General features: G+C 43.1%; 1 protein-coding gene across 1 annotated transcript; it reads left to right on the top strand.

Moving 5' to 3' along the window:
- Nucleotides 1-25785, top strand: wu:fb13g09 (ATP-binding cassette sub-family C member 5). Its single transcript, XM_068715140.1, has 29 exons — nt 1-254; nt 2207-2395; nt 2912-3067; nt 6313-6460; nt 7414-7647; nt 7994-8167; nt 8907-9054; nt 10241-10389; nt 10641-10748; nt 11333-11686; nt 11801-11872; nt 12032-12156; nt 12254-12326; nt 12463-12666; nt 13031-13156; nt 13476-13587; nt 13673-13857; nt 14258-14404; nt 15378-15507; nt 16216-16369; nt 19992-20120; nt 20302-20488; nt 21038-21127; nt 21579-21771; nt 21883-22042; nt 22816-22894; nt 22999-23112; nt 23522-23686; nt 24556-25785. The coding sequence occupies exons 2-29, from the start codon at nt 2217-2219 to the stop codon at nt 24646-24648; spliced, it is 4188 nt and encodes a 1395-aa protein (XP_068571241.1). The 5' UTR covers nt 1-254; nt 2207-2216; the 3' UTR covers nt 24649-25785.

Here is a 25785-nt window from a genome sequence, read left to right as displayed (position 1 = left end):
CGACATCACACAGTCCTACCGGGGAATTCCTCTCCCTTGTGCAGGGCTCCGTGTGTGACGGTGAACCGGAGCCTCAGACTCCGGTGGGAGGTTAGTGGGCGCGTACTTGTGTACACGTGAGGCGTCAACCATGTCCATCTACTGGGTTTTTAACCGCATCTACATCTGCACTTCCTGCTCATAAACAGCAGATCTGATATCTGTGCTGCTGCTGCTGCTGCTGCTGGAGTGACCCGAGCAAGGCCGACTTTAACGTAAGTGTGTATGTAAGTTAAGCCAGTGATTTTAGCTTTATCACTCTTGCACTGTAACACATTTGCTGCCGATAGCAATTGATATTGATGAAGTAAACTAATAGTCAGTTTGGCAATATATCCAATAGTTTGACAACTTGGTAAAAAGTTGTATTATGTCACTGAAAGTGTTGCCCTTTGGTTTATTAAATCAAAGACAGAAATAGTGGAGAATAGATTAGTAGATGCCATGTAAACTGATCTGTTTACAGAGGATTTATTGATTTATCTTTATGTTTTTGGAGACAATGAAAACAAAATATCTGTGTCTTTTGATGTTGCCTTAAGTTCACCTTTGCTCATGGGTCATTCCAAACTGTTTGCATGAACTGTCTCTTCTCTGGATTCTAGCTTTGGTTTTCTCTCGTTATCGTCACGAATCAGGTTTTCTGTGGATTTTCCCTGATGTTCAGAAAACAATATTTTGATGCAGAAATGCAGTATTTCAGGAAGATATTACACACAAAAAGATTTGCCTTAAGGTGTGATTAGTTGTGTTTGTTTTGTGATTTATCATTTGTGAGTCAAATCTGGTCAAATCTGTCCAAGCAGACGCATACAAGCACATTTTAAGCAGAAAAGGCTGGGTTTTTTTTGTCCGTGTTGTTCCTCTTTTCAGGATAAGTCTGGTGATACTAACAAGTCTCGCATGTGTGTCCATTCTGGCAACAAGTAACCCGCTGTTAGTTTTCAGACATTTTGTTGTTGCTCAACATATGGAAGTCCAAACCTGCCCGGCAACTTTTTGACAGTAATGAATGGCGTGAGGTCTCTCCTTAAACCAAGCTCAGAAACGTTCACGGCCATATGACAAACTTCACATGATATAGGCACCGAAGGGCTGCAAGGAAACACAAAAACATCTCTTTCATGCTTCTTCTCAACCCCGGTGTTTGGTTCCTGCCAGTGTGTTCCTCAGCAGAACTTGTTTATTGTATCAGTTTCTATTATGTGACTCTAGTTGTGCCCCTATATACTGGGCTATCTCTATTTAATCTCGTCATTGACCACATTCTCTGGGCAGTCAATCTGCACCCCACACACACACACACACACACAGACCTTGTCACGGGGCTTATGCCACAGAAGGGATCAGTGACGGTGTGTACGGATACACTAGGCAGCTCAGATGTCTGCTCCCGAGCTCCCGAGCTCCCGGGGCCTGCAGGCAGCTCGTCTTTAAATAGATAAGCACTTTAGTTGTATGCCAACGAGGGCCTCTGACCTCTGGGCAAGGTGGTTTCTCAAGTCTATCTGCGTCTCAGAGGGTGATTCAGCAAAACACTGCTGCTCTCTAATACCGTAGCTCTCAGGGTTAAAGGGAGACGCTTCAGACAGATTACTGTGTTTCATTCTTCCTCTGAGAGTTGAGCTAAAATGTCAAGTGTTTTTCTCAAAGAAAAAGATCCCGAAGCATCTCAGGAAAAAAAAGAAAAAAACTTCTTCTGTAAATCAAACCGTTCCAGCAGATTGTTGCAACCATAACTGTTTCATGTAAGTGATGCATCTGCAATGATAATTATAGAATAATCATTTTAATCCCCCAGAAAATCCATTGGTTTGTTTGTTATATATAGTAGTGCAATTAATATCTTCTGGTTTTGGATTGTTGGTCGGACAAAAACATCACATGAGCCCCTTGGTAATGCTTCTACAATTTAAAGCCCAAATTAATAACTGAATCATCAAGAGGATAATCGGCCGATTAATCAATAATGGAAATAGTTGTGAGTCCTAGTTTGCAAGGATTACGTCTAATCAGATTCAAATATAAGCTCATAACACTCATAATAAAACCAGAGAATTAGGAGTTAGAGGTTTTAACAGGTATCAGTGGGTGAATACCTCTAATTATATATTTTGCAGGCTCAGTTGTATTTGTGATTAATGTGGTTTTGCTGTTCTCTCCGCAGAAGGTCCGCCATGTTCCCTGATGCCCTGGAAGCAGCCGGGCGGGTGGAGGGCCTGCCTCTGTCCTCCCCGCAGGATCTACAAGAGCTAGCGGAAGAGGAGGCGGAGGCATCGGCAGAGCGGGGGCCAAAGAGACGAGGCCGCTACCACCAAAGCCTGCAGCTTCTAAAGCCCTTCAGAATCACGCACAAGTAAACAAAAACTGTATCGAAGCTCATGCGGCGACTCTCTTGACAGTGAGCCAGACAGAGGCAGACATTAAGAGATACGGATGGTTTCAGGCTGGCACTCTGACTGACAGACACCCATTTAAAGACACACTAAAAGTTCACATTTGTGTTTTCTGCTTGATGTGCTGACTGTTGGGGAGTAGCAGGAGGCCATGATAAGGGACGGTAACTTATCCCCCAGCGACAGACTGCACCGTGTCTGAACATATGCCGACTGATAAACTGCCCCTGAATTTAGTTTTTTCTTTTTTCGCTGCTCTCTCAGATTTCTGTGAAGAGCGTGCAAATTACTGTTCAAACACTGGAGGCGTGATTCACCTTTCATTGACTCCGGCGTTGCAAAGGCACCTCTTCTTTCTCGGAGGCCTATGCGGGCCTGCTCCCCCCCCCCCCCCCCCCTCCCCCAACATAGCACCTCAGTGTATGCCTGCACTTTTAGACATCTCACCCATCTCCACGTCTTCTCCTCTGTTCCAGGCACCAGCACCCAGTCGATAACGCCGGCCTCTTCTCATTCATGACCCTGCACTGGCTCTCCCCGCTGGCACTGAAGGCCTACAGGGCGTCCAGCTTGTCTATAGACGATGTGTGGGGACTGTCTTGCCATGAAGCCTCTGAGATCAACTGCCAAAGGTGAGGTATCTGCTGAGGTCTGCCTGACAGCTCCAAGAACGGACCTCTTCTCCTCTGATTGACAGCTGCTCCGAGCCAATCATTGGAAAGCGGTCTGTGTGCGTTGTTACGACATCTTGGAGGTGCGCGGCTTGGCACTCAGGCGTTATGATTTAACAGGGATGTTTGATTTTAAAAAGCATTGTGTTTGTGCTTTTATGAAGAGTATGTGAATTTCAATTTGTACGGTGATTTCGTGGGTTGGATTATTGAACACGAGGAAAACGCAAGATGTGCAAAAAACATTTTGTAAGAGGTATAAGGATGAGGAAGGGTTGGGAGGATGAAATGATGTGGGTTGTACTTAAAAGCATTAGGGTAGTTATGTTTGAGTTATGGAAAAAGATGCTGAATGCATTATTAAAAACACATTAATGATCCACACCATATTAGTAGTGACACATTCCTTCGTTCCTGTTAACGTGGGCATTTTAGCTCACTTCTAGTCAGTCCCAGGAGCAGTGCACTGCTGACGTAAACACTCACTAGCGCACCAACACGGCAACCAAAAATAATCTTCTTTTTTTTTTTTAAACGATTTTAAAGATTTATGCCCGGTGGACGTGAGGCGAAGAGCGCCAGACGGTCTGGTGAGGGAGAAAAGAACTGACAGCCAGGAGAGCGTAGAGTTATTTACGGACTTTTAATGTGAATTTCTTTTAATTAAAAGTATGGAATATTGCCAGTCTTACTCTTTACATACATATAGTTAAAAAAAAAAGAAGCAGACTGTATCTGGCATCTTCATTATATGCTCAGACACTCAGAGATCAACTCGCACTCATGTGCTGGAATGCTTCTGTGTGTGAACTTGATTGAACTCATCTTTTGACAATGGCTGCCTCTGTTTTTTTGTAATGGTAAAAATATGCGTAAATAACTGCGTGTCCTTGCTCCCGAAACTTACGTATCAGCTATTAAAGGAAAAGGCTACTAAAACAGTAGCAGAAACAACTATCTGGGAATAACAGCTTGTGCTCGTGATATTTTTTTGTTACCTTGTGTACCGAAGCTGACAAAGAAGAAGAATACAATGAGATAAGCCATAGGGGGTGTGACTCCCTTAAAGAGATAACAACTGTATCAAGGATATTGAATATTGTGTTTGGTTGAAGGCTGCTGTGATACGTGCTCTGTTGTACAATCTTCCGCTTGCAAGCAAATAAACGACAAGACAACTTTGATTCTCATCAAGACTCTGTTTATTTCAATTGATTCAACGACAAATTCTCCTCCCGATTTACATAGAAACTTTCTATAACATTTTGTAATGTAAACACACATTAGGACAACAAAGACCGACCCCTTTAAGGTCAAAAATCATGTTTCAAAGTCATGTTTTTTGTTTCGAGCACCCAGCGGAGCTTGTTGTGTCAGGGCGGTGTTCAGGTAAACTGATGTATTTCACACAGTGCTTCGCTCTATGGGACTGTTTTTCTTTTTGAACAAATATTGAGAAAACCTGCTTGCCCTTCCTAACAGGTTATCAAGTTCAGAGTTGCATTCTCAACACGGTTATGTAATTCCCTGCCGTGTGAACTGCTGTGACAGGCTTGTGTCTGTTTGTTTGTCGCCTGTGCAGTGAGACTTGAATGATGAACATCCAGCTTTTCTTAACCGATGCAGGAGCGTTGTGCTGGGATAGGTGGCTGCTAAGAATAGCAGGGATTAGAGATTACAGTGAGAGTTAGTGCCTGACTTTGGCGGTTATGTCATGAACTGCTCTACCTGCGATGAACTGTTCAAACACTGGTATCAGTGTCCTTCTAGTGTTTACTGCTCGCTGAAAAGCAAACCGCTGCTTTTTCCTACACTCATGTGCTCGTGGAATCACGGTGCCATGACTTTGCACTATAGAGGTCGGTGACTATTTGAGGAAGTTCGCTTTTCCGTCTGGTGACAACTGCGTGGGTGGTAAATGACCAGTTCTGTCAAAAGGCTCTGTGCTCACGGACCCCGGACGTTTAGTGCCGCTGCTGCTGCTGCTGCTGCTGCTTTGTGTGCGCTAAAGAGCGCATAAAAGGCAAGCGGCAAAAGGAGCACAAAGCTATCACTTTGGCACGGGCGGGCGATGGTATGCATGCAGCGCTGCAGAGGAGACGGGAGGCCTTTATTTGGTGTTTACATAGCAAGAACAGTTATGCAACCCAGATGCAAAGCAGAGATGATGGCGAGTGTGTGTGTGTGTGTGTGTGTGTGTGTGTGTGTGTGGTGGGGGGGGGGGGCATCCTGGGAGAGTTGACACTTGTTGGTGCTCAGTGAGGTGCGAGCCTTGAACGCTATGTCCCCGCCAACACACTCTCTCCAAACATCAGCTTCTCTTGCCATCTGGCAGGCTGAGATGATGGCTGTTGGGAACATTTCAGCCATGTTTAAAAGCAAATCATTCCTCCTTTGGATCCCACACTGTTGCCCCGGTGCTCTCGTTTTTCCATTTATGCGCATGACCATGCACTCGCTGTCTGTGAATCTGTGAATGTCGTTAATTATGATGAAAACAATAAATACACTTGATTTTAGATATTTACCGTCATGTGGGTACATATGTCCTATTTTGCTGCTCTTTCGGGACGCTGTTCACCGTTCCGTTACTTTATCCATCGATGGGATTTAGCAACACAAAACGTGTTACGCACTTCGAGGTCTCATTACCGGTGACTCAAGCTGTGCTCTGTGCAGCTATTGGGCTGCAATTAGTTGTAAACTCTTACATTCAGCGCCATTTGACTTGAAGTAGTAATTATTAGGCTGCTGAGAGTCTAGTTGGTTTAATGTTCTGTCTATCTCTGATACGTTTTTAATAAAGTCATTAGGTAAATTACTTTCTGCAGCTGCTCTGCTGCTGCTTTATAGAGGCATAAGCTATGATGCATTTGGGCAACAAGATATTTTAGCCTCTTCGAGGGGCATTATATAGCAATAACAGTACATTAGCACATCTTTGGTTACATGTTTGGAAGTACCTTTCAGTCTAATTATGTGGCGCCTCATTCATGGTTGTATATTGTAGGTCACCTTTAAATTTCTATCAGCCTAGCTGCCTTCATCTTTCTTTTGTGATTTCCAACTGCCATGATTGCCTGCCAGACTGTTTATATTCCCCATTGTGCTTTTGGGCAGTCTGATAAATTGGAAGGGAAACTCTTCAGTTTTTAATCAACTTCATTAAGGAAAAAATAACTAAGTATTCTGGTTTCTGGTTGCAGGCTCGAAGCTTTGTGGGGCGATGAGCTGAAGAGACGAGGGCAAGAGGGCGCCTCCCTCGCAAGAGTCTTCTGGAGGTTCTGCCAAACCCGCATGCTGGTGGCCATCTTCTCCCTTTTCCTCACAATGGTGGCGGGCTTCGTTGGGCCCGTGAGTACTGTCCAAATCCTCCTTTACTCTTTTTTTTTTTTATATTCCGCCGATTCAGCTAATACGCATTTCAACATGGTCGCTGGCTCGGAGTCCCAAGTCCGGGTGTATTTTCTGAAAATCGCTTTATCCTGTTTCACGCTGGTGTGGAAATTGAAATGAAAACATACTGAGAGATTACAAAGCCTTAGATAGTGAACCCCATATTAATGCCATAGATTAGCTGGCTTGTACCCAGTCACGCTTTGGTGTCACACTCTTGGCTTCAGAGCTCCCTCCGACAAATGCCCATCGTGGTTCAGCATCAGACAGCTGAACCACGGCTTACGAAAACCCCTCCTCCACATACCTGGAGCAGATGCAAATCTGAACAGAGCCTTCAGACTGATATGGAGTTGTATCACTAAAGGGTCTTTATGTTTGAAATTCCCAGTTACTGATTTTAATGAATCTGCCCCTTTTTCCCCCGTGCTCTAAGCTATTTGTCACGTTATGTACCAGTGCTTGCTACTACCCGCAACTAATAGAATTAACTGGATTTCGTTCTTAAACAATGACGCATGAGTCCCACATTCCTGTGTGATTTATTTAGAACTCTTGCTGACAAAGCTGTGTTTCTGCAGTTAATCAATTTACAATCTTATTTTAAGTGTGTGACTCATCACACAGTGTTGCTTATCATTCCATCAGGCCTTCAACTTGTCAATGCTTAATACGATCTCTTCTCTTCTCATGTTCATGCTGCTTTTTGTTCCCTGTCCTCCTTATTTCTATCTGTGGCATTTCCTTAATTGTACCCTCTCCTTTTTTTTTAACTCCTTGCTCTTCTTCCTCCTTTTTCTCCTGTCCCACAATAATGTGTTTTCTGCTCATTTTTGTTCTGTTGCTATTTCTCCGCTGTGTACTTTACCCTCTTTTCCACTCTTTTCCCCTCTCTCCCTGTTCGTCCCCAGGCTCTCCTGGTCCGAGCTCTGCTGGAGTATTCCCAGAGCTCGGTGAGCAGCGTGCCTTACGGCCTGTCTCTGGTGGCCGGGATCTTCCTCATGGAGCTGATGCGCTCCTGGTCTCTGGCGCTCATGTGGGCCGTCAACTACCGCACCGCAGCCCGCCTCCGTGGGGCAGCTCTTACTTTTGCATTCCACAAGATCCTCCGCCTTCGCAGCACTAAAGAAATCGGTCCAGGCGAGGTAGGTGATATAATCCTGGAGGAGACTCATCTCCAAATTAACGGAATCACCCCACGCTGCAGGGCACTACATGCAGATGATTGAGATGGATTTAATTTCTGCTCTTACACCGTTTCTGCTTAGATCTCGACAAATCCCACAGCCTGAGGGAGGGGAGGCTGTTTAAGATTAGTCATTATACAGCTTAAGAGGAATCACTGTCCAACAAGTAAACCTGGGAATGATAACTGTACTTGTAAAATTGATTTTATAAGTCTTAGCTTTGAGGTGTCACCGTGTATTGTTTGAAGATTTGGTTCGTTGTAGATTTGTGATTTTTCATGTACATTACTGTCTCTCTACCTAGCTAATCAACATCTGCTCCAGTGACGGCCAGCGGCTGTATGAAGCAGTGTCAGTGGGCTGCCTGCTGGCCGGGGGGCCCCTGATGGGAATACTGGGTCTGTCCTACACTGCATACTTCCTGGGCCCCACTGCTCTGCTGGGATCAGCAATTTTCATCCTCTTCTACCCGACCATGGTACGACTTCAGCCTTAACATCTGTAACAGTGGGACAAAGGACCTTTTGAGCCCGTCGTGCAATGCTGTTGTTACAAAGACGGAGACAAAATACAGGATACTTTAATTGCAGGGACATGAATTAGAATAGATTAATAAGAACACAGACAACCGTCAGTGTTGTTAATACAGTGTAAATTGCTGTCAACGAGAGAATATAGTTTCATTACAGACTTTTATAAAATGTATAACGGTAATGATCACACTCATTATAGCAGGGATAAGCAATTTAATTACAACCATTTAAAAAAGTTTTACAGTAAATTAGGATCATACATATTACAGCTGCGACAAGCAATTTCATTAAAGAAATTTGTAAAAGTTTTACCAAAAGTTAATGGCTTCATTGCTGACTCATTACTTTCAGAGCGAGAAGTTTAAAAAATTTGGTTTCGTAGAAGACGTAAGTAAAACCTTTACGTTAATTCAGGCTGTCGACGAGTACAACCAGCACTTTTTTAAAAGCGTCATAACTCTTCGGCTATCAATCTGCTGTCAACTTTTAGCTGTTATTTTCAAATTACACTCGGTCTAAGTCAGAGCCTGACAGCCGGGGACCCTGGTATTGATGTGAAAGGCATTTATCACTCTGGTCCCCCGGACAGGCCTGCAGCACAGCTAATGTGATTGTGTCTGCTTTCATTTCCTCCCCTGCCACTTATTTCTCTTGTCATCATTTCCTCTGCTCCCGTCTGGACAGACGCTCGCATCGAGACTGACGGCGTATTTCCGCAAGAAGTGTGTGGTGGTGACTGACCGGCGCGTGAGGCTGATGAACGAGATCTTGGGCTGCATAAAGTTCATCAAGATGTACTGTTGGGAAGATGCCTTCGCACAGAATATTCACAGTGAGTGGTCTGTCACGTTCCCAAACGAGCTGCTCATTTCATGTTTGCGCTCTGGAGACGCACACTTCATGCAATTAAGAGCTTTATTGGGCTTTTTATTCCCAACTCGCCCAGATAAAAGGGTCACCTCATTTGAACACCTGTCACCGTGACAAATTTGTAACTAAATGGTCAGTTTATCACCTGGAATTAGACTCATCCTCTTAGCGAACTTGAAAGATAACCCTGACCCTGAATCCATTTTCATTATCTTGTGCCGTTTAAGTCTTTCCCTGTGCCATCCTCTATAATCAGGGCCAGTTTGAATCCCTTGGCTTCAAGGTTAATTTGCAAGGTGTTTGGGGCCTTATGATACCTTTGAATGACTGTAAAGGCTCCTCTACTTACCATGAATTAGCCATGGCCTTTTCTCATGAGGCCCTTGCTGTAGGTTGTGGATAAGGATCATTTTCCACTTTTAATCATGCTTCAAATTAGCCAGGTGGGGCTCGTTTTCACTGCTGTCCTTTGATTACCTATTATAATGATAATTAATTGCCATTCAACTTAACGGCCAATGAGTCCTACGAGTTACAGTGTCATTCCCTTCAACTGCTATTGTTGTTAAATTGATGATCGCAGTGTTTTTGCCCCCGGGGCGCGTGGTTTTTGCTTTGTTATCCGCGCAGAAAACACACATAACATCCAAAGCGAATCCCGGGGAGAATAAGGAGGGAGTTCTCATATTTCACACACCGTACTGCTGGGTCTGAATTAAAGATGCACCAGCTTTTTTTGTTCCAGTGTTTGCACCCACTGAACTGGGTGAACAAAGCAGCAAGCAGTGTGCATTTGAGAGATACAAACATGTCGGGAAGGGGGGGGGGGGGCAGGATCTTGCCATTAGACTTGTACGGTTATCAAGGTTCAGCAGGTTTTGAAGCCTCTTTCAGCCCATGTTTGGATGTGGGGCCCTCATCCTCCCTCTTGTATCTATTTCTGTCCACTCGCTGTGTAGTAGTTAGTGACTCTTGTGGCATTGTTGATTGAACTGGAGATCCTTGGGGAGTCGCTCAACCCTTTACTTTATTTTCACTCTCTTTTTGGCAGTCTTTGCCTTTTTAATTATCCCTCTCTCTCTCTCTCTCTCTCTCTCTCTCTCTCTCTCTCTCTCTCTGTCTCTCTCTCTGTCTTATCTCCTCAACAGAGGTGCGATCAGAAGAGAGGGGGATACTGGAGAGTGCTGGGGTTGTCCAGAGCATCACAGTGGGTGTGGCTCCCATCGTTGTGGTGATAGCCAGTGTGTGCACTTTCACCGTACATATGGCTTTGGGCCAAGAACTTACTGCAGCTCAGGTATTTAGATATGGATGGGAACCATTATGCATTTCCATTTTGGATTCATCTGTCTTCACTGTAAACATATGTTTGTGTCTCATTTCTTGCTATAGAACAAACAACAAAAGATTATTTCCATTTAATGTATATTGAGTTGATGTGACAAGTCTCTAGCTGCGATGAGCATTTATAGAATTTAAAGTCAGGTGTAGCCCCAGGTAAACGTTTTTGCGAATAACTGTCTCCATCTCTACACATCCCACCCTCAGGCTTTCACTGTGGTGGCAGTTTTCAACTCCATGACCTTTTCCCTGAAAGTAACACCATTGGCTGTGAGGTCGCTGTCGGAGGGTGCCGTCGCAGTCAAAAGATTTCAGGTGAGAAATACAGACAAGTCTGTCAAGCCCTTCCTTTCAAGGAGCCACTTAAATTGCTTTTATCCAACACAACATCAAAACGTGCTCCCGTTGACGCTAAACCACACCCACCCACATACTGGTATTTTCTGATATACTGTATTCCAAACACATGCTAAAAGTCACATGTTAGTGAGGGATGGTTTCACAGAGCCAACCTGGGTTAAGCAAGCAAGCGTTTCTGCCAAGGATGCAGCAAAAGGTTCGAGGTATTCTGTGTTTTGACTCTGATGCAGTGCATAATAAAGTAATGAGATACTCAAGGACAGGACAAGACTATACCTTAAGCACAATGTATCCGCATGTCTCATGACATAGCTCAAGCTCAAGTATGTTACACCAAGTTTACACAATCTTTTGCTTTAACACAGGCAAAGAAAGAAACCTTGAGCTTGTTTTCTTCAATTTATTTGAGTCATGTACCAAAGAAAATATAGCAGCCAATTGTCCTTTCGTAAGCACAGATTTTAGAATTGCTGTCACCACATTGTGTGAGTCCAACAGTAAATGTTGCATAAAGTAACCCATTGTGTCTGTCTCCGCAGAGGCTCTTTATGATGGATGACAGAGAGGTTGTTTTGGTCAAAATGGAGGATCCTAGCAATGCAGTGGAATTTCGGGACGCCACGCTGGCTTGGGAAAAGGCGCGTTCTCCGGCTGCGAAACCTAACCCACCTCCCAAGAAGCGGCGAGGGATGACGCGCGTGCTGCGCAGGGAGAAGCTCAGCCTGTACATTTCCACAGAGGACGACAAAAAAACAAACAAGGAAGGTCCCAACGCACAAAGTCTCCTGACAAATATGGAGCAGGAGAGTCCACAAAGCACCATCTCCTCCACTCAAAGCATGCGACCTCCACTGCACAAGACCCTGCACCGCATTGACCAACGCATTAAGAGGGTAACGACAACAAACATAAACAATACGTGGATTGAGGACATTTTTATTTAAAGAGTTGGTTGCTTCATGTAATTCCCACAATGCCACTGTTTTTTATTTTTTATCCCTTTCTAGGGTTCACTAGTTGGAATCTGTGGAGGTGTCGGCAGCGGAAAGAGCTCCTTTCTGTCTGCTCTACTGGGACAGGTGAGATTGTTCAGTTCAGTTTCCTCTTCAGGCAGCACAGACATAGAAAAATAGTCTTTTTGAACCTTTTATTCACACCCAATACCACGCAACAACCTTGAAAAGGAATGTTTCAAGTGGGTTTTTTTCTGCTTCCAACCCGCTGGTTTTCTGTTGCAGATGACCCTGTTAGAGGGTAATGTGGCTGTCAGTGGTGGCTTCGCGTACGTGGCGCAACAAGCCTGGATCCTCAATGACTCACTGAAGGAGAATATTCTGTTTGGAAACGAGTATGACCAAGACAAGTAAGATGTACTGTATACGGATGTTGTGAAATACAAATGCAGTAACGGTTGAGATTCATCTCTATTTTGACATCTTTTCTCATTCTTTCCTCATCAGATATAATGCTGTCCTGGAAGCCTGCTGCCTTCTCCCAGATCTAGCAGAGCTCCCATATGGAGATATGACTGAGGTATTTGTAGAAATCTGCTTGTCAATAACATGATTCTCTTAATTAAAATGCTCCTTTACTCCTGTGTGCAGCAGTTTTAGTTTATGTAACCACAACTAGAGCAGTGTTTTTATGGAGCTTTGGTTGTTTTTTCTAGATTGGAGAGAGGGGTGCCAACCTGAGTGGTGGGCAGCGTCAGAGAGTGAGCCTGGCTCGAGCCCTCTACAGTGAGCGGCCCATACTTCTGCTGGATGACCCTCTCAGTGCGGTTGATGCTTGTGTTGGTTCCCACGTCTTCCATAAAGCTATCAGGGGTGCCGCCAAAGGCAAGACGGTGCTCTTTGTAACCCACCAGCTGCAGGTAAGGGGCTGTCTGTGAAGCATACATTGCATTACATTACGGTCATTTAGCAGACGCTTTTATCCAAAGCGACTTACAATTCAGTAAGTACCAGTAGACGCAGCTACGGGAGCAATTTTGGGGTTAAGTGTCTTGCTCAAGGACACATTGACATGAGACTAGCGGAGCAGGAGCTGAGGATCGAACCGCTGACCCTCTGATTGAAAGGCGGCCCTGCTCTCCACTTAGCCACGGTCACCCACTGCATACAAAATAACTTGTGTATATTTTTGTTGTTTCAGCATCTTGAAAAGTATTCCATGACTTTCTGGCGATTAGCTGATTGAAGTTTGCCTCTGTCTCTTATCTTTTTTTGATTTTCTAGTATCTGCCTGACTGTGACAAAGTTATTCTGATGAAGGACGGGCAGATTGCCGAGTACGGCACCCATGCTCAGCTAATGGGTAAAGAGCGTGACTATGCCAGCCTATTCAACAGCACACAACAGGAGGTAAGGCCAGGGCCAAACAAGGCACCAGGCCAGCTCTTTTGAGTAAGGCATCTTTGCCCCCCACTGCACAAAAACATTGAACATCACATGCTGAATAATTCATCAGCCCAGAAAGGCTGGCCCAATTGCTGGAAATGTTAATGCATACATGGCCTTTCATTATTTATGCGTGCATTGATTTTCTGGTGAGCTGCTAAAGACTCTGTCACCGATATCTCTGTTAAAATGACTTGCAGTGTGTTGTTGTTACATCCGCTGTGATTTGTGGCAGTGGCACGTTTCGACGCTCACTTTCTTTCCTCACCTGTTTGTCTCTTAGAATCTGGTGAAAGAGAATTTAAAAAACAAACAGCAGAAGGCAGATGCAGAAAAGGCCGACGGTGCTGTTGATGTTGCCATGGTCAGACCAGAGGTGGAGAGCACGAAAGGAGGTGAGGGACCCTGACACTTATTCCTGCTAAATGCGTAGTTTCCTTGAGAACTTTTCACACGTATTATCATTTTTTTTTTATTCAGGACGACTGATGAAAGCCGAGGAGAAGGGCTCCGGTGCAGTCGCCTGGTCTGTGTATGGAGCCTACATCAAAGCAGCGGGAGGGTATATAGTCTTCATCATCAACATCTTCCTCTTCCTCGCCACCACAGGCAGCATAGCCTTCAGTAACTGGTGGCTGAGCTACTGGATCAGGCAGGGCAGCGGGGTGAGTTTGGAGACGATCCTGCTTTAATACAATAGACGCCTCTATTTAGTGCGTATCTGGCTCCCAAAAGAAAAAAGAACTACTATGCGTCAGTGAGTTGTGGCAGCTGACTGAGCATTAATCTGAATGTGCATGATTAAAAAAGTAACGGAACCGCGGTAAACTTAATTAAAAACAAGCACTAGCAGTGAAGAAACAGATGTGCAGCAAAGCAGGCGGTAGCTGCTATTGAGGAATGTGCTTAGAATAGTAAACATCATTGAACTGACTGATTTTCATTTTTTATGTTGTATTCCAAAGTGTGTGCTTTTCTCAGTTTCATTAGAGCCCAAATTCCTGCATGGGGAGAAATTGGATTTTTTTTTTTCTCTTGGTAATTTGTTGCTCCATCTGCCCTCAGAACACATCATTAATCTTAGTGAATGAAACGATGGCGAGCAACAGCATGAGACTCAACCCTCACATTCAGTACTATTCAACTGTTTACATCGTCTCCATGGTAGCTGCTTTACTGCTGAAGACTTTCAGAGGGCTGGTATTTGTGAAGGTAAGCTTCCTCAGAGACTTCCCTCTTTCTGTCACATGCTTTATCCTCTCAATCCCTGATGAACTTTGAAACACTAGTGGTGTTTGAAAGGCATATGAAGCGTTGATGTATTAGTGGTGTACAGTTACGCAGTGCTCCCTAATTGTCTTTATTGTCATTTGTTCATGCTCTCGTGGTTCCAGTGCTATAATTGAAAATGCCTGTAGGCCAAATCCATTTATCTGTCCACTGCCGCGTCTCACGGCTTTGCAGAGACTGCATGTGTGTGTGTGTGTGTGTGTGTGTGTGTGTGTGTGTGTGTGTGTGTGTGTGTGTGTGTGTGTGTTCTTGTGCGTGTGTGTGAGTGCAAGAGAGACAAAAGAGGTCGGAGAGAAAGGATGTGTGTGCGTGCATGTCAGTTGCCCTTCGGGCGTGTCCTCTTTTTCAAGCTAACCCATCCTGACACTGCATTGCAGAGGTTAGGTCCCCACGTTAATGTGTGCCACTTGAAATTGCTAATTTTTCAAAGATGGCTAATCTTTTTTTTACCCCTAGCTGTGATGAGATCTTCGGGAGTGTTGAATATTCCATTAATATAATTAATTTGTTCTCTGCTGCCGCATGTTATTTCTGTCCTATTGGCGAAATGTCTCTTGCTCATTGGGTCATGACCTTTATGTCAGCCTCCCAGAAACTCATTATAAATGAAGTTTTGACATCTTGCCTTGTGCGAGGAAAAAAAACAAAGTAGCCACCACTGTGCACATGCTTAGCATATGGTGAAGTAGCGTTCATAACTCTGCAGCCAACATGTAAGCGCCACTGTATTCATCCATTGTGTGTTGTTGTGTTCGAGGCTAAGCCAGCTGACAGACGATTTCCCTTCCAACAGTCTGTTTATCCAAGCCTTGATTCTTCCCGTATGTTTCCTTAAGTTGTTTGTTTCCATGTGTCAGGTCTCATGTTCAAACACGGCTGTTGTTTGTGTTGACAGTGCACGGTGAAGGCTGCCTCTGTGCTCCACGACAAGCTGTTCGGCCGCCTCCTCCTCAGCCCCATGCACTTCTTTGATACGACACCTCTGGGTCGTATCCTGACCCGCTTCTCCAGAGATATGGATGAGGGTGAGACTGGATTTGTCTTGACTGTGAACATTCCCCCAAGAGAGCTCTCAGTCAGTGAAGTCACCCTGGTTGACAAAGTGTACTGCCAAGACACGGTGGTTTCACATGGAGTACTTTGCTTAAGGGAGTGGCTTCCTGTTATCTACTTCACTGGTGTTTTTGCTCTTTGGTTGCTGTGGCCATTTGATGCAGTTAAAAATCTATTTTTTGATATGTACTGGCTGCAACATCTCACTGTATGGATATGTTAAACTGTAATATGTTTTCGTATTAGAAGAGAGGATTGATTTACCAATGGACAAACTTTTCTAATGTGGCCAAAAGACAGAATTTTCTCGTCAATGTTGTCTTTCCAGGGCATTTTTTCATCTACCAATACATCTAAAAAATGTACAGTAGTGACTTCCTTTATTTCAATATTACTAACAAATAATTTAGCATCTTATTTTGGATAACTTTCATTTTTACTTCTGAAAATTATAGAATCGGCTGATGATTTTTTTGACTTTTAAAGAAAGATAGATAGACTTTATTTCAGACTCGGGGTCCAGAGAGACAAATACAAAGGAAAAAGAAAAAAAAAGAAAGAAAGAACAAACTCTAGAGCACTTAGGGACGACAAAAAAATAAAGTTTTCTTCACATGTAGAGATAGATAGATCTAGCCCCGCACAGCGTGTCTGATGCGAGATATGTCTCCCCTCCAAAGTTGATGTGCGTCTCACCATGCAAGCTGAGATGCTGCTGCAGAACCTGACCCTGGTGCTGTTCTGCTTGGGAATGGTGGGCATTGTCTTCCCCTGGTTCCTGATCTCCATCTTGCCACTGGGAGCCTTCCTCTTCATTGTCAACCGTGTCTCCAGGTCAGACTCTCATTACTCCTGTTGTGGATGTGATTCGTTTTTTCCTATTGCCATTGTTTGTATTGTGCCAACAACAACATACATGGCAGCACAACCCATATTAATTATGAATTAGGTGATGCAAACGTATTCTAATAAGTATCTTTTATTGGAGGGCACTGAGGGTAAATAACTGTGAAAGGGTTGTAGTGATAATCTTTGTCTGCAAGTGTGTGGAGTGTTATCGCTCATTGATTAGACTTTTCACAGCTTCTGTTCTGTGGTAAATTTTGCAAGAGCGCCCTGGATGATCTGATGACTCTGCTTTAGTCAGAATTTATGGTTTTGCAGAAATGTAGCAATAAAGGTGAGTCCACTGAGGGGAACAACAGCTCGCGGGCATCTTGGGAAATAACCACAGTATATTGTTATTTCCAGTATTTCAGGGATCAAGAAGAACATGACTCTTAAGTGTTATGGTTGTGCTGGTGTAAATTCAGAAAGTACCAAAACAAAATGATATACAGTTGTGGTCAAAAGTTTACATACACTTGTAAAGAACATAATGTCATGGCTCTCTTGAGTTTCCCCGTTATTTCTACAACTCTGATTTTTCTCTGATAGAGTGATTGGAACAGATACTTCTTTGTCACAAAAAACATTCATGAAGTTTGGTTCTTTCATGACTTTATTATGGGTTAACAGAAAAAGTGATCAAATCTGCTGGGTCAAAAATATACATACAGCAGTGCTAATATTTGTTTACATGTCCCTTGGCCATTTTCACTTCAATTAGGCGCTTTTGGTAGCCATCCACGAGCTTCTGGCAAGCTTCTCGTTGAATCTTTGACCACTCCTCTTGACAGAATTGGTGCAGTTCAGTTACATTTGATGGCTTTCTGACATGGACTTGTTTCTTCAGCATTGTCCACATGTTCTCAGTGGGATTTAAGTCAGGACTTTGGGAAGGCCATTCTAAAACCCTAATTCTAGCCTGATTTAGCCATTCCATTACCACTTTTGATACGTGTTTGGGGTCATTGTCCTGTTGGAACACCCAACTGCGCCCAAGACCCAACCTTTGGGCTGATGATTTTAGGTTATCTTGAAGAATTTGAAGGTAATCCTCCTTCTTCATTATCCCATTTACTCTCTGTAAAGCACCAGTTCCATTGGCAGCAAAACAGCATAATACTACCACCACCGTGCTTGACGGTAGGCATGGTGTTCTTGGGGTTAAAGGCCTCACCTTTTCTCCTCCAAACATATTGCTGGGCATTGTGGCCAAACAGCTCGATTTTTGTTTCGTCTGACCACAGAACTTTCCTCCAGAAGGTCTTATCTTTGTCCATGTGATCAGCAGCAAACTTCAGTCGAGCCTTTAGGTGCCACTTTTGGAGCAAGGGCTTCCTTCTTGCACGGCAGCCTCTCAGTCCATGGAGATGCAAAACACGCTTGACTGTGGACACTGACACCTGTGTTCCAGCAGCTTCTAATTCTTGGCAGATCTGCTTTTTGGTGGTTCTCGGTTGACTCTTCACCCTCCTGACCAATTTTCTCTCAGCAGCAGGTGATAGCTTGCATTTTCTTCCTGATCGTGGCAGTGACAAAACAGTGCCATGCACTTTATACTTACATACAATTGTTTGCACTGTTGCTCTTTGGACCTGCAGCTGCTTTGAAATGGCTCCAAGTGACTTTCCTGACTTGTTCAAGTCAATGATTCGCTTTTTCAGATCCATGCTGAGCTCCTTTGACTTTCCCATTGTAGCGTTTGTGGGCGTTTGTATCCAATGAGCCCTATTTAAATGGCCTCAGAGAAGTCACCAGCTGTAGTCACTCATAATCACTCACAAGAAGTTAAGAGGCCATGCTATGAAGCTCATTTCATTGACACAACTTTCTAAGTCACCAAAATTGCTAATTCATGTTGCTGTATGTATATTTTTGACCCAGCAGATTTTGTCACTTTTTCTGTTAACCCATAATAAAGTCATGAACGAACCAAACTTCATGAATGTTTTTTGTGACAAAGAAGTATCTGTTCCAATCACTCTATCAGAGAAAAATCAGAGTTGTAGAAATAACTGGAAACTCAAGAGAGCCATGACATTATGTTCTTTACAAGTGTATGTAAACTTTTGACCACAACTGTATGTGTTGTTATTATGCATACAATCAGTACATTTGTCATGACAAATGACACATAATCATTTTGATTTGAACACATATGTGTCTTTTGGGAGGAAACCTGCTCTCAATAATGTCTTCTCACCTTCTGCTGATAGGAACCACTTGATATCTTGTCCAACTGCATAACTGGAATTATTGACTCGGATCTAATTCCAGTTTTATTATCTATTGAGGGATCAATTTAATTGTGAAATATCTTCATTCATCTTTGAAGAGACACTTTATTTGTAGCCTATTAATCACACAAGAACCAAGAGGAAGAGATGATCCCCAGCTGTTACTAAAAACTAGCCACCAGCCTTGGTAACGCTTTAAAAGAATGAAATACTGTATAAGTCACGACATGCCAGGATATGTATAGATGTTAAATCAAACTGGATCTCCCATTGAAATTGCCCACTTCTAAAGCAGCCTTTATTGAATTCTGAAATTAAACTGCCCAGGGCATAAACATGTTTGTCTGGATTGCAGTCTTGAAGCAAAGAGGTGTCATGTTGTTTCCCGCTCTCTTATGGGCTTTTATGAGAAAACCAAATGATTCATGGGAGACTAGTAATTCACATGCTCCATCCATTCTATCGTGGCGTCTAAAAGTAGAAAGACACCCCAGCTTTGTCAATAAACCTCTCTCACTCACACCACCCCGTCAACGGCGGGTCTGGTGTCTCTCTGGCTGCTGATTGTGTGGCCGTCTGTGCGCGCCGGTGCTCATAATATTGCACATGCATCAGATAGTGGGAAACGACCTGAGCTCTGTCAGCCAAGCGGGCGCTGTGTCATGGACCGTATCCCTCTCTGTCCACCGTGTCATCATTACCTGTCTGCCACGCAACTGCATCATTACAGCTCATGCATTTTCCTTTCCTTCATTCTTTAGCGACGCTCCAGCATTCAGGTGTTAATGTCTGTGCTCTTTACGAAATAAATAAGTGGCAGCAATATCAGTCTGATCAAATACTCTCCATCTTAAAACCAGACCAAATTACCTTCACAAAGGTTTGGACTTCACGTTTCATTGTGGAGTACATACTGTTGCTTATAGTGAAGTGTTCCTCATGAGGTTTTCCAATTTAGTGTAATTTATTTCAATGATTTGCTCCTCACATGCTGCAGCCTATTTGCACACAATACCCTTCCATTTTCATTCAAATGAGGCAAACCTGAGTGGAGGCTTTCCAATTCTGCAGTGCTGCAAACTCACCTCGTTAAGATTTAAGGTTATAAATTAAAAATATCTAGTGTTAGTATATATCTGCCTGTAATAACAATGGCTATTTTAAGACTAACTTTCAGTTGTTGAAGTTATAGACACTACAAAAAAACGCTCGATGTACAAATGATATTAAGCTTTAATAATTTCTAATAGCATATTTACAATTTGATATTATTAAATTAACTCCTATAGTAAGTAGTAGGTTAAATGTATAAGCTTATCTGTTTGTATTTCCAGGGTTCTGATTTGTGAGCTGAAGCGCTTGGAGAACATCAGCCAATCACCATTCACCTCTCACATCACCAGCAGTCTTCAGGGACTTTCCACAATCCACGCCTATGGAAGAGGGCACGACTTCCTCCAAAGGTGAGTATAGTGGTGCCTTTCAGAGATGGACATCATTAAACTTTAATAGAATCTTATCTCTCGTTGCAGTTTTTCAGTTTGCTCTTCAGTTAGTAAATATACCGGACCTCATACCAGCAAGCATTGGAGGACGGATCTCGATTTTGCTGTGGTTGAAACGGTTTTATCTCTCCTTTTCCAGATATCAGGAATTAGTGGACACCAACCAGGCCTCCAACTACCTCTTCAGCTGCGCTATGCGTTGGCTGGCTGTCCGCCTGGACCTCATCAGCATCTCTCTTATCACTGGTGTAGCACTTTTTATTGTCTTCATGCACAATCAGATACCTCCAGCCTACGCAGGCCTCGCCTTATCGTACGCAGTGCAGGTTTGTAAACAAACACATGTAGTATAGAGACACTGGTAGCTCTAGTCGTCTTAACAGGCTGAAAAGAGGGTAGTTTCAAGCTCTAGATGGGATTAAACATATGGCAGAGTAAAGCCTCTTCTGGTTCTAACAGCTACGATAAAGAGGCATTTTACAGTTTTATAGCATTCAGCTAAACAGTAGTTTAGAGTAGCAGTAGTTGAGCATTCAATGACCATGCTCAGCCTCCTTTTTGGAGGGGGATGCATCAGAGTACTGGATTCATGTGTATTTCAATAGCCTGTTGAGAAATGTTTTTTCTCTCATTGTTAAACTGTTCAATATTTGGCATTCTAATTATTTTTTTTAAACGCTCAGTGATTTAGTTGCATGTTATAATCCCAGAGAATCGTGAAGGAGCCATATCAGCAAATCTGTTGATTTGGCTGTAAATCTGTTGACTTCGTTCATTGAAGCGGAGCAGCACATGTAAGTGAGTGTTTCATATAATTGGTCTGACAGTGTTAACCATTAACCTTCCACCTCTCCCTGCTTGTCTCTCACCTCCAGCTAACCGGCTTGTTTCAGTTTACCGTGCGACTTCTCACAGAGACTGAAGCTCGGTTTACATCAGTGGAGAGGATCGATCATTATATTAAGGTGAGAGCATTGATTTGCACAGTGAGGAAGGTGGATTATGTGGCACTCAGGCACATTGTACATTGCTACATAGACTGGGACGCTGTCTAGAATTGCACGTTGAAACGCAGACCAGCCCAGAATAACAAAAGCAGTTGAATTTAGGGCAGTTGGGATGTCCGGACGTGTGCGTTTTGTGTGCAAGTTATTGTGTATGTGTGATAAACACAGCAGGAAGCAGATAGAAACCCAGTGTGAGGTCTTAACACACTCCAGAGCACATGACAGGGCTTGTTTCACACAACAGCCATCAAACTGCGAAGATACGAGTATCAACTCAACTTTTTCTTTTCCCTCTCGAGTTCAAAGAAAAGCTCATAGAGAGAAAACCACTGCACGTCAGTTCGGGAGCTTGCACCTCCACAGAGATTTAGAGATTAATACCGGATACCATCTCCGCTCCTTATCTCAGTCTCTAGAGAGTGAAGCACCCCGAAAAAGTCCTGAGGCAGATGCTCCTGCTGCCTCCTGGCCTCAGCAGGGAAACATCACCTTCCAGGATGTGGAGATGCGTTATCGTGACGATCTGCCGCTTGTGCTCAAGAAACTGTCCTTCACCGTCCTGCCTGAAGAGACCATTGGCATTGTGGGCCGAACAGGATCAGGTGACCCTTTCTGGTCCCCAGCCAGCAGCATTTTCATTCTGTTTTTACATATCTTTTTCAACGTGCGCACACGTTTCTTCATGAAGTATCTCTTCTGTACGCGTTTTGCAGGAAAGTCCTCTATGGGTGTAGCTCTGTTCAGACTTGTGGAGCTGACTGGAGGCTCGATTGTCATTGACGGGATCGATATTGCACGGATCGGACTTGATGACCTGCGAAGCAAGCTAGCCATCATTCCTCAAGAGCCGGTGCTCTTCGTCGGGACAGTCAGGTAATGCGAACGATAATTGCTTGTATTAACACGATTTGTAACTGATGCATTGTTCCGGGTTCACAAGATGTAAAAAGCAGAGCAGAGGGAATGGATGAATAAAAACCTAGCCCCTCAACAGTTTATGTGCTCTTAAACAACTGCTCTAATGGAAAATCCCTCAGTGTCTAGTGGTGCAACTATGTGGTTGAATAAGTGCTTACATATATATAGCACTTCCTTTCCATATAGTTTGGATGCTCCCTGCTGCAAAAAGCGGTGTGCTTTAAGTCAACCTGCCTGTTTAAAGCTCCAACACATGTTTTCTACATCCAAACTGAGGAGAATATGTTGCCCATCTGAGTCTATGCTCCTCTTAACATACCACATCCATATCCCACTATTTGCCTTGAAATGGTTTTCTGAAGGTGTTTGAGTTATACTCGATACTATTTGCTGTGTGTGGGCTCAGCAGTGATGTGGGACTGTTATTATATAGACTCTGTGTCTATTAGTGTGAATGCATAGCCACACCACAGGGACATTTGAAGAGAAACAAAAATGGTGCTAGGCGGTAAGAAATGAAAGAACGTAAACGCTCAATTTGACAGGTAAGACTGTTTCAAAAAGAAAACATGAGCGTTGCTTTTTACAGAAACGAGCAGTGAGTCAACCAACTACCTCAGCCTCCGGTATCGACAGTATACTGTACTGCACCTCTTGTCTTAATGTGAAATTGTCCTCATGTTTAATCCAGTTTATGACTTTATCACAATTTTGTCTTTTTCCAATAGGACAAATTTAGACCCATGGGATCAATACTCTGACTGCCAGATATGGGAAGCTCTCGAGAAGACGCACGTTAAAGAGATGGTAAGCGACAAGATGGTTCAGATGGTACCGAATAGTGCATTGCTTGAATAGAAATAGCCCCTAACATTCTTCCTCATGCTGTACACCACTCTGGCCTCCCTCAGATCAGCCAGCTGCCTCATTCGCTCCACTCAGAGGTGACCGAGAACGGGGAGAACTTCTCGGTGGGAGAACGGCAGCTACTCTGTGTGGCCAGAGCTCTGCTGCGCAACAGCAAGGTGCTGATTGTATGATACAGGCCGTTCACATTTAAATGTGGAACAATGTTTTACATGGATGATGACAGCAGCTCAAGTAAGAGATTCTCCTCGGCGTCATGATAAGAGAAGACAACCTCCCCAAAATCATAGAATTGTTGGTGCGCGTGTCTCTGCATGGGATAACACTGCCACCTAGTGGTATGCATCAGAGCTGCATCTCATAAACATGATAGCATTCAGTATAAAATAGTGTGATGTTTTTCCTAATTTAGTATGAATATTAATATCCTATAATGTTACATGTATTACAGTAAACACAGGCACCGGGACCATGTCTTTGTTTGGATGTTGTAATCTCCGGTTTTCTGGAGTCTGTCTTGCCCTTTTTTTTTTTTGGTCATAGCTGTTTTTTTGTTTTGTTTTCTAGATTCTCATCTTGGACGAGGCCACAGCAGCCATCGACACTGAGATGGATCGTCTCATCCAGGAGACCATTCGCTGTGCGTTTGGCAGCTGCACCACGCTCATCATTGCCCATCGTCTCAACACGGTGATGAGCTGCAGCAGGGTCATGGTCCTGGACAACGGACAGGTGTGTATAAAGGCAACACGTCTGATTGCATGATTGCACCGTACGGCCCCCCTTGGTTGAAACTCATTCCCAAGTTGAAACACCCTTGATTCGCTGCGTGAATTGCTCTCTTTGAGGTGATAGATTGGATCAGGCAGTGCACATTTTACTGAGGGGGTGTTGTGTTCAAGCTGACATTTGATTACCAGCTTCAGTGTCACCTCTTAAACCTGTTGTTATTCAAGTATACTTTTCTATCTAAGGATTGTGTAGAGTTGAGATTTGGGACTATGTCACCATGCTCTCTGGCCTCCATGCAGTGGTTTCTAACGAGATGTTAATTACTTGATTTATTTTGTTATTAGATAGCTCTTAATCGTCTAATACTTGTTACATATTGCATTAAGCAGCACATATTCAGTTTTGATGGTTGGTAGGTTAGTTTGTTATAGTGTTAACCATGGAGCCCTCACAACTTAGCTTTCAATTCAGACTTTTAATTTATCTTTTTGTCATCTCTGGTCGTGTCTGTCTATATAATAGACAGACATATATATATATATATATATATATATATATATATATATATTGAATATTAGATATCCAATATAGCAGAAAGAAAGTCTTGTAGTTTGAGCCACATCAACGTTTGAGTGTTAAGTACCTTTTCAGTGATCGATCAAGCGTAACAAAGCTGCTCTGGGGTCAATATTTTCCTGACATTAAAATTCTTCACATATACTGCCTGTCAGGAATAACTTGGGTTGCAATATTCTTAGAGAAAATCATATGCCTTTGATTTTTGTTCTCTCGACACAAGCAATCGAACCTCCGATTTTTGTATTTTACACGCTGGTACTGATGCTGTTTTATCCTTTTCATTCTCACAGATTTTGGAGTTTGACAGTCCCGCTGCCTTGCTGGCAGATGAAAACTCAAGATTCAGAGCCATGATAGAAGCATCAGAAAACCAAAGCAGATAAAAAAAAAAACCCCACCAGAGCTGAACTTTGGATGTGAGCGGAGAGGCCACAAAATATTCAGTGGAATACCTGAAATGCACAAAAATCACACTTAACTCAGTCCTGCCGGGGTGTGAGAGAGATGTGTTACATAAAATACATTGGCTCTTGTGACGGCTGCTCTGTGTAATATTGTCTGTTTATTTCAAAACCAAAGACACAGAGACCACATTTCTGAAGGACTAATCACATCTCACTATGCAAACATTAACGTTGTTATTTTCTGGAGGCTAAATAATTAGCTAGGGAACAGAGAGCAACATCTCTCATCAGAACACTTTTTAATATATGTGGTCACATGTGGTGCTTGTTCTCCTTTTCCTCTGGAGGTCAACTGATCAGTGAGACTCCAAATTAGTTTTTCTTATTTTATTTCCATTAGTAAGACTTCACAGTGTAGGAATTCACTGCGGAGAACGTATTAGTTAGCATTGATTAATCGATACAGAATATCTGTAAAAATTCACCTATTAACCATTCTTATAAGGCACTGTCTAAAACGTGCCAAAATGTTATGCATCTAGTTCAATGTTTTAATCCAGTCATTTTTAGTAAATTATTGTAGAATCAAAATGTGCCTAAAGCTGTCAACACTTTCAGGTCATATAATGGAGTCAGCCATGTAAGCATGCTTTTTTTTAGAACTGCATGCAAGTACTGTGTTTGGGAATGAGCAGAAGTTTCCTCTAAATCAAAGTGCTGGAGTTTAATATTTGCACATTTTACACTGATGGTATTTTTTTTTTTACAAGCAAGGTAATTCTGTTGTTGAACAAAGTGCGTTATGCAGTTGCACTTAAGGTTGTAAACCCTGGTACAGTGTGTGTGTGTGTGTGTGTGTGTGTGTGATGTGCAACAGAGCTGAAACTGATCAACATACTGTATGTTTCCTCAAATGTTTTCACAAAGATGGGGATCGTAAACTTCTGCCTTATATTCGAGTTTGTGCTGAACAATCATGAAGAGTGCAATATTTTTCCGTTGCATTGATAGATTTTCAAGGTTGCCTTTGTACGCGTACGATTGTAATCTTTTTTTGTAAATGTTTGATATTTCTTGATAAGGGTCTTGATTCTCAATTAAAATATTTTTATATAT

This window comes from Cebidichthys violaceus, unplaced genomic scaffold, assembly GCF_023349555.1.
Source record: "Cebidichthys violaceus isolate CVI_PGR_0920_01 unplaced genomic scaffold, fCebVio1.0.p SCAF_2, whole genome shotgun sequence".
Classification (NCBI taxonomy): Eukaryota; Metazoa; Chordata; class Actinopteri; order Perciformes; family Stichaeidae; genus Cebidichthys; species Cebidichthys violaceus.
The sequence above is the reverse complement of the archived record's forward strand: the minus strand, read 5'-3'. Positions and strand labels throughout refer to the sequence as shown.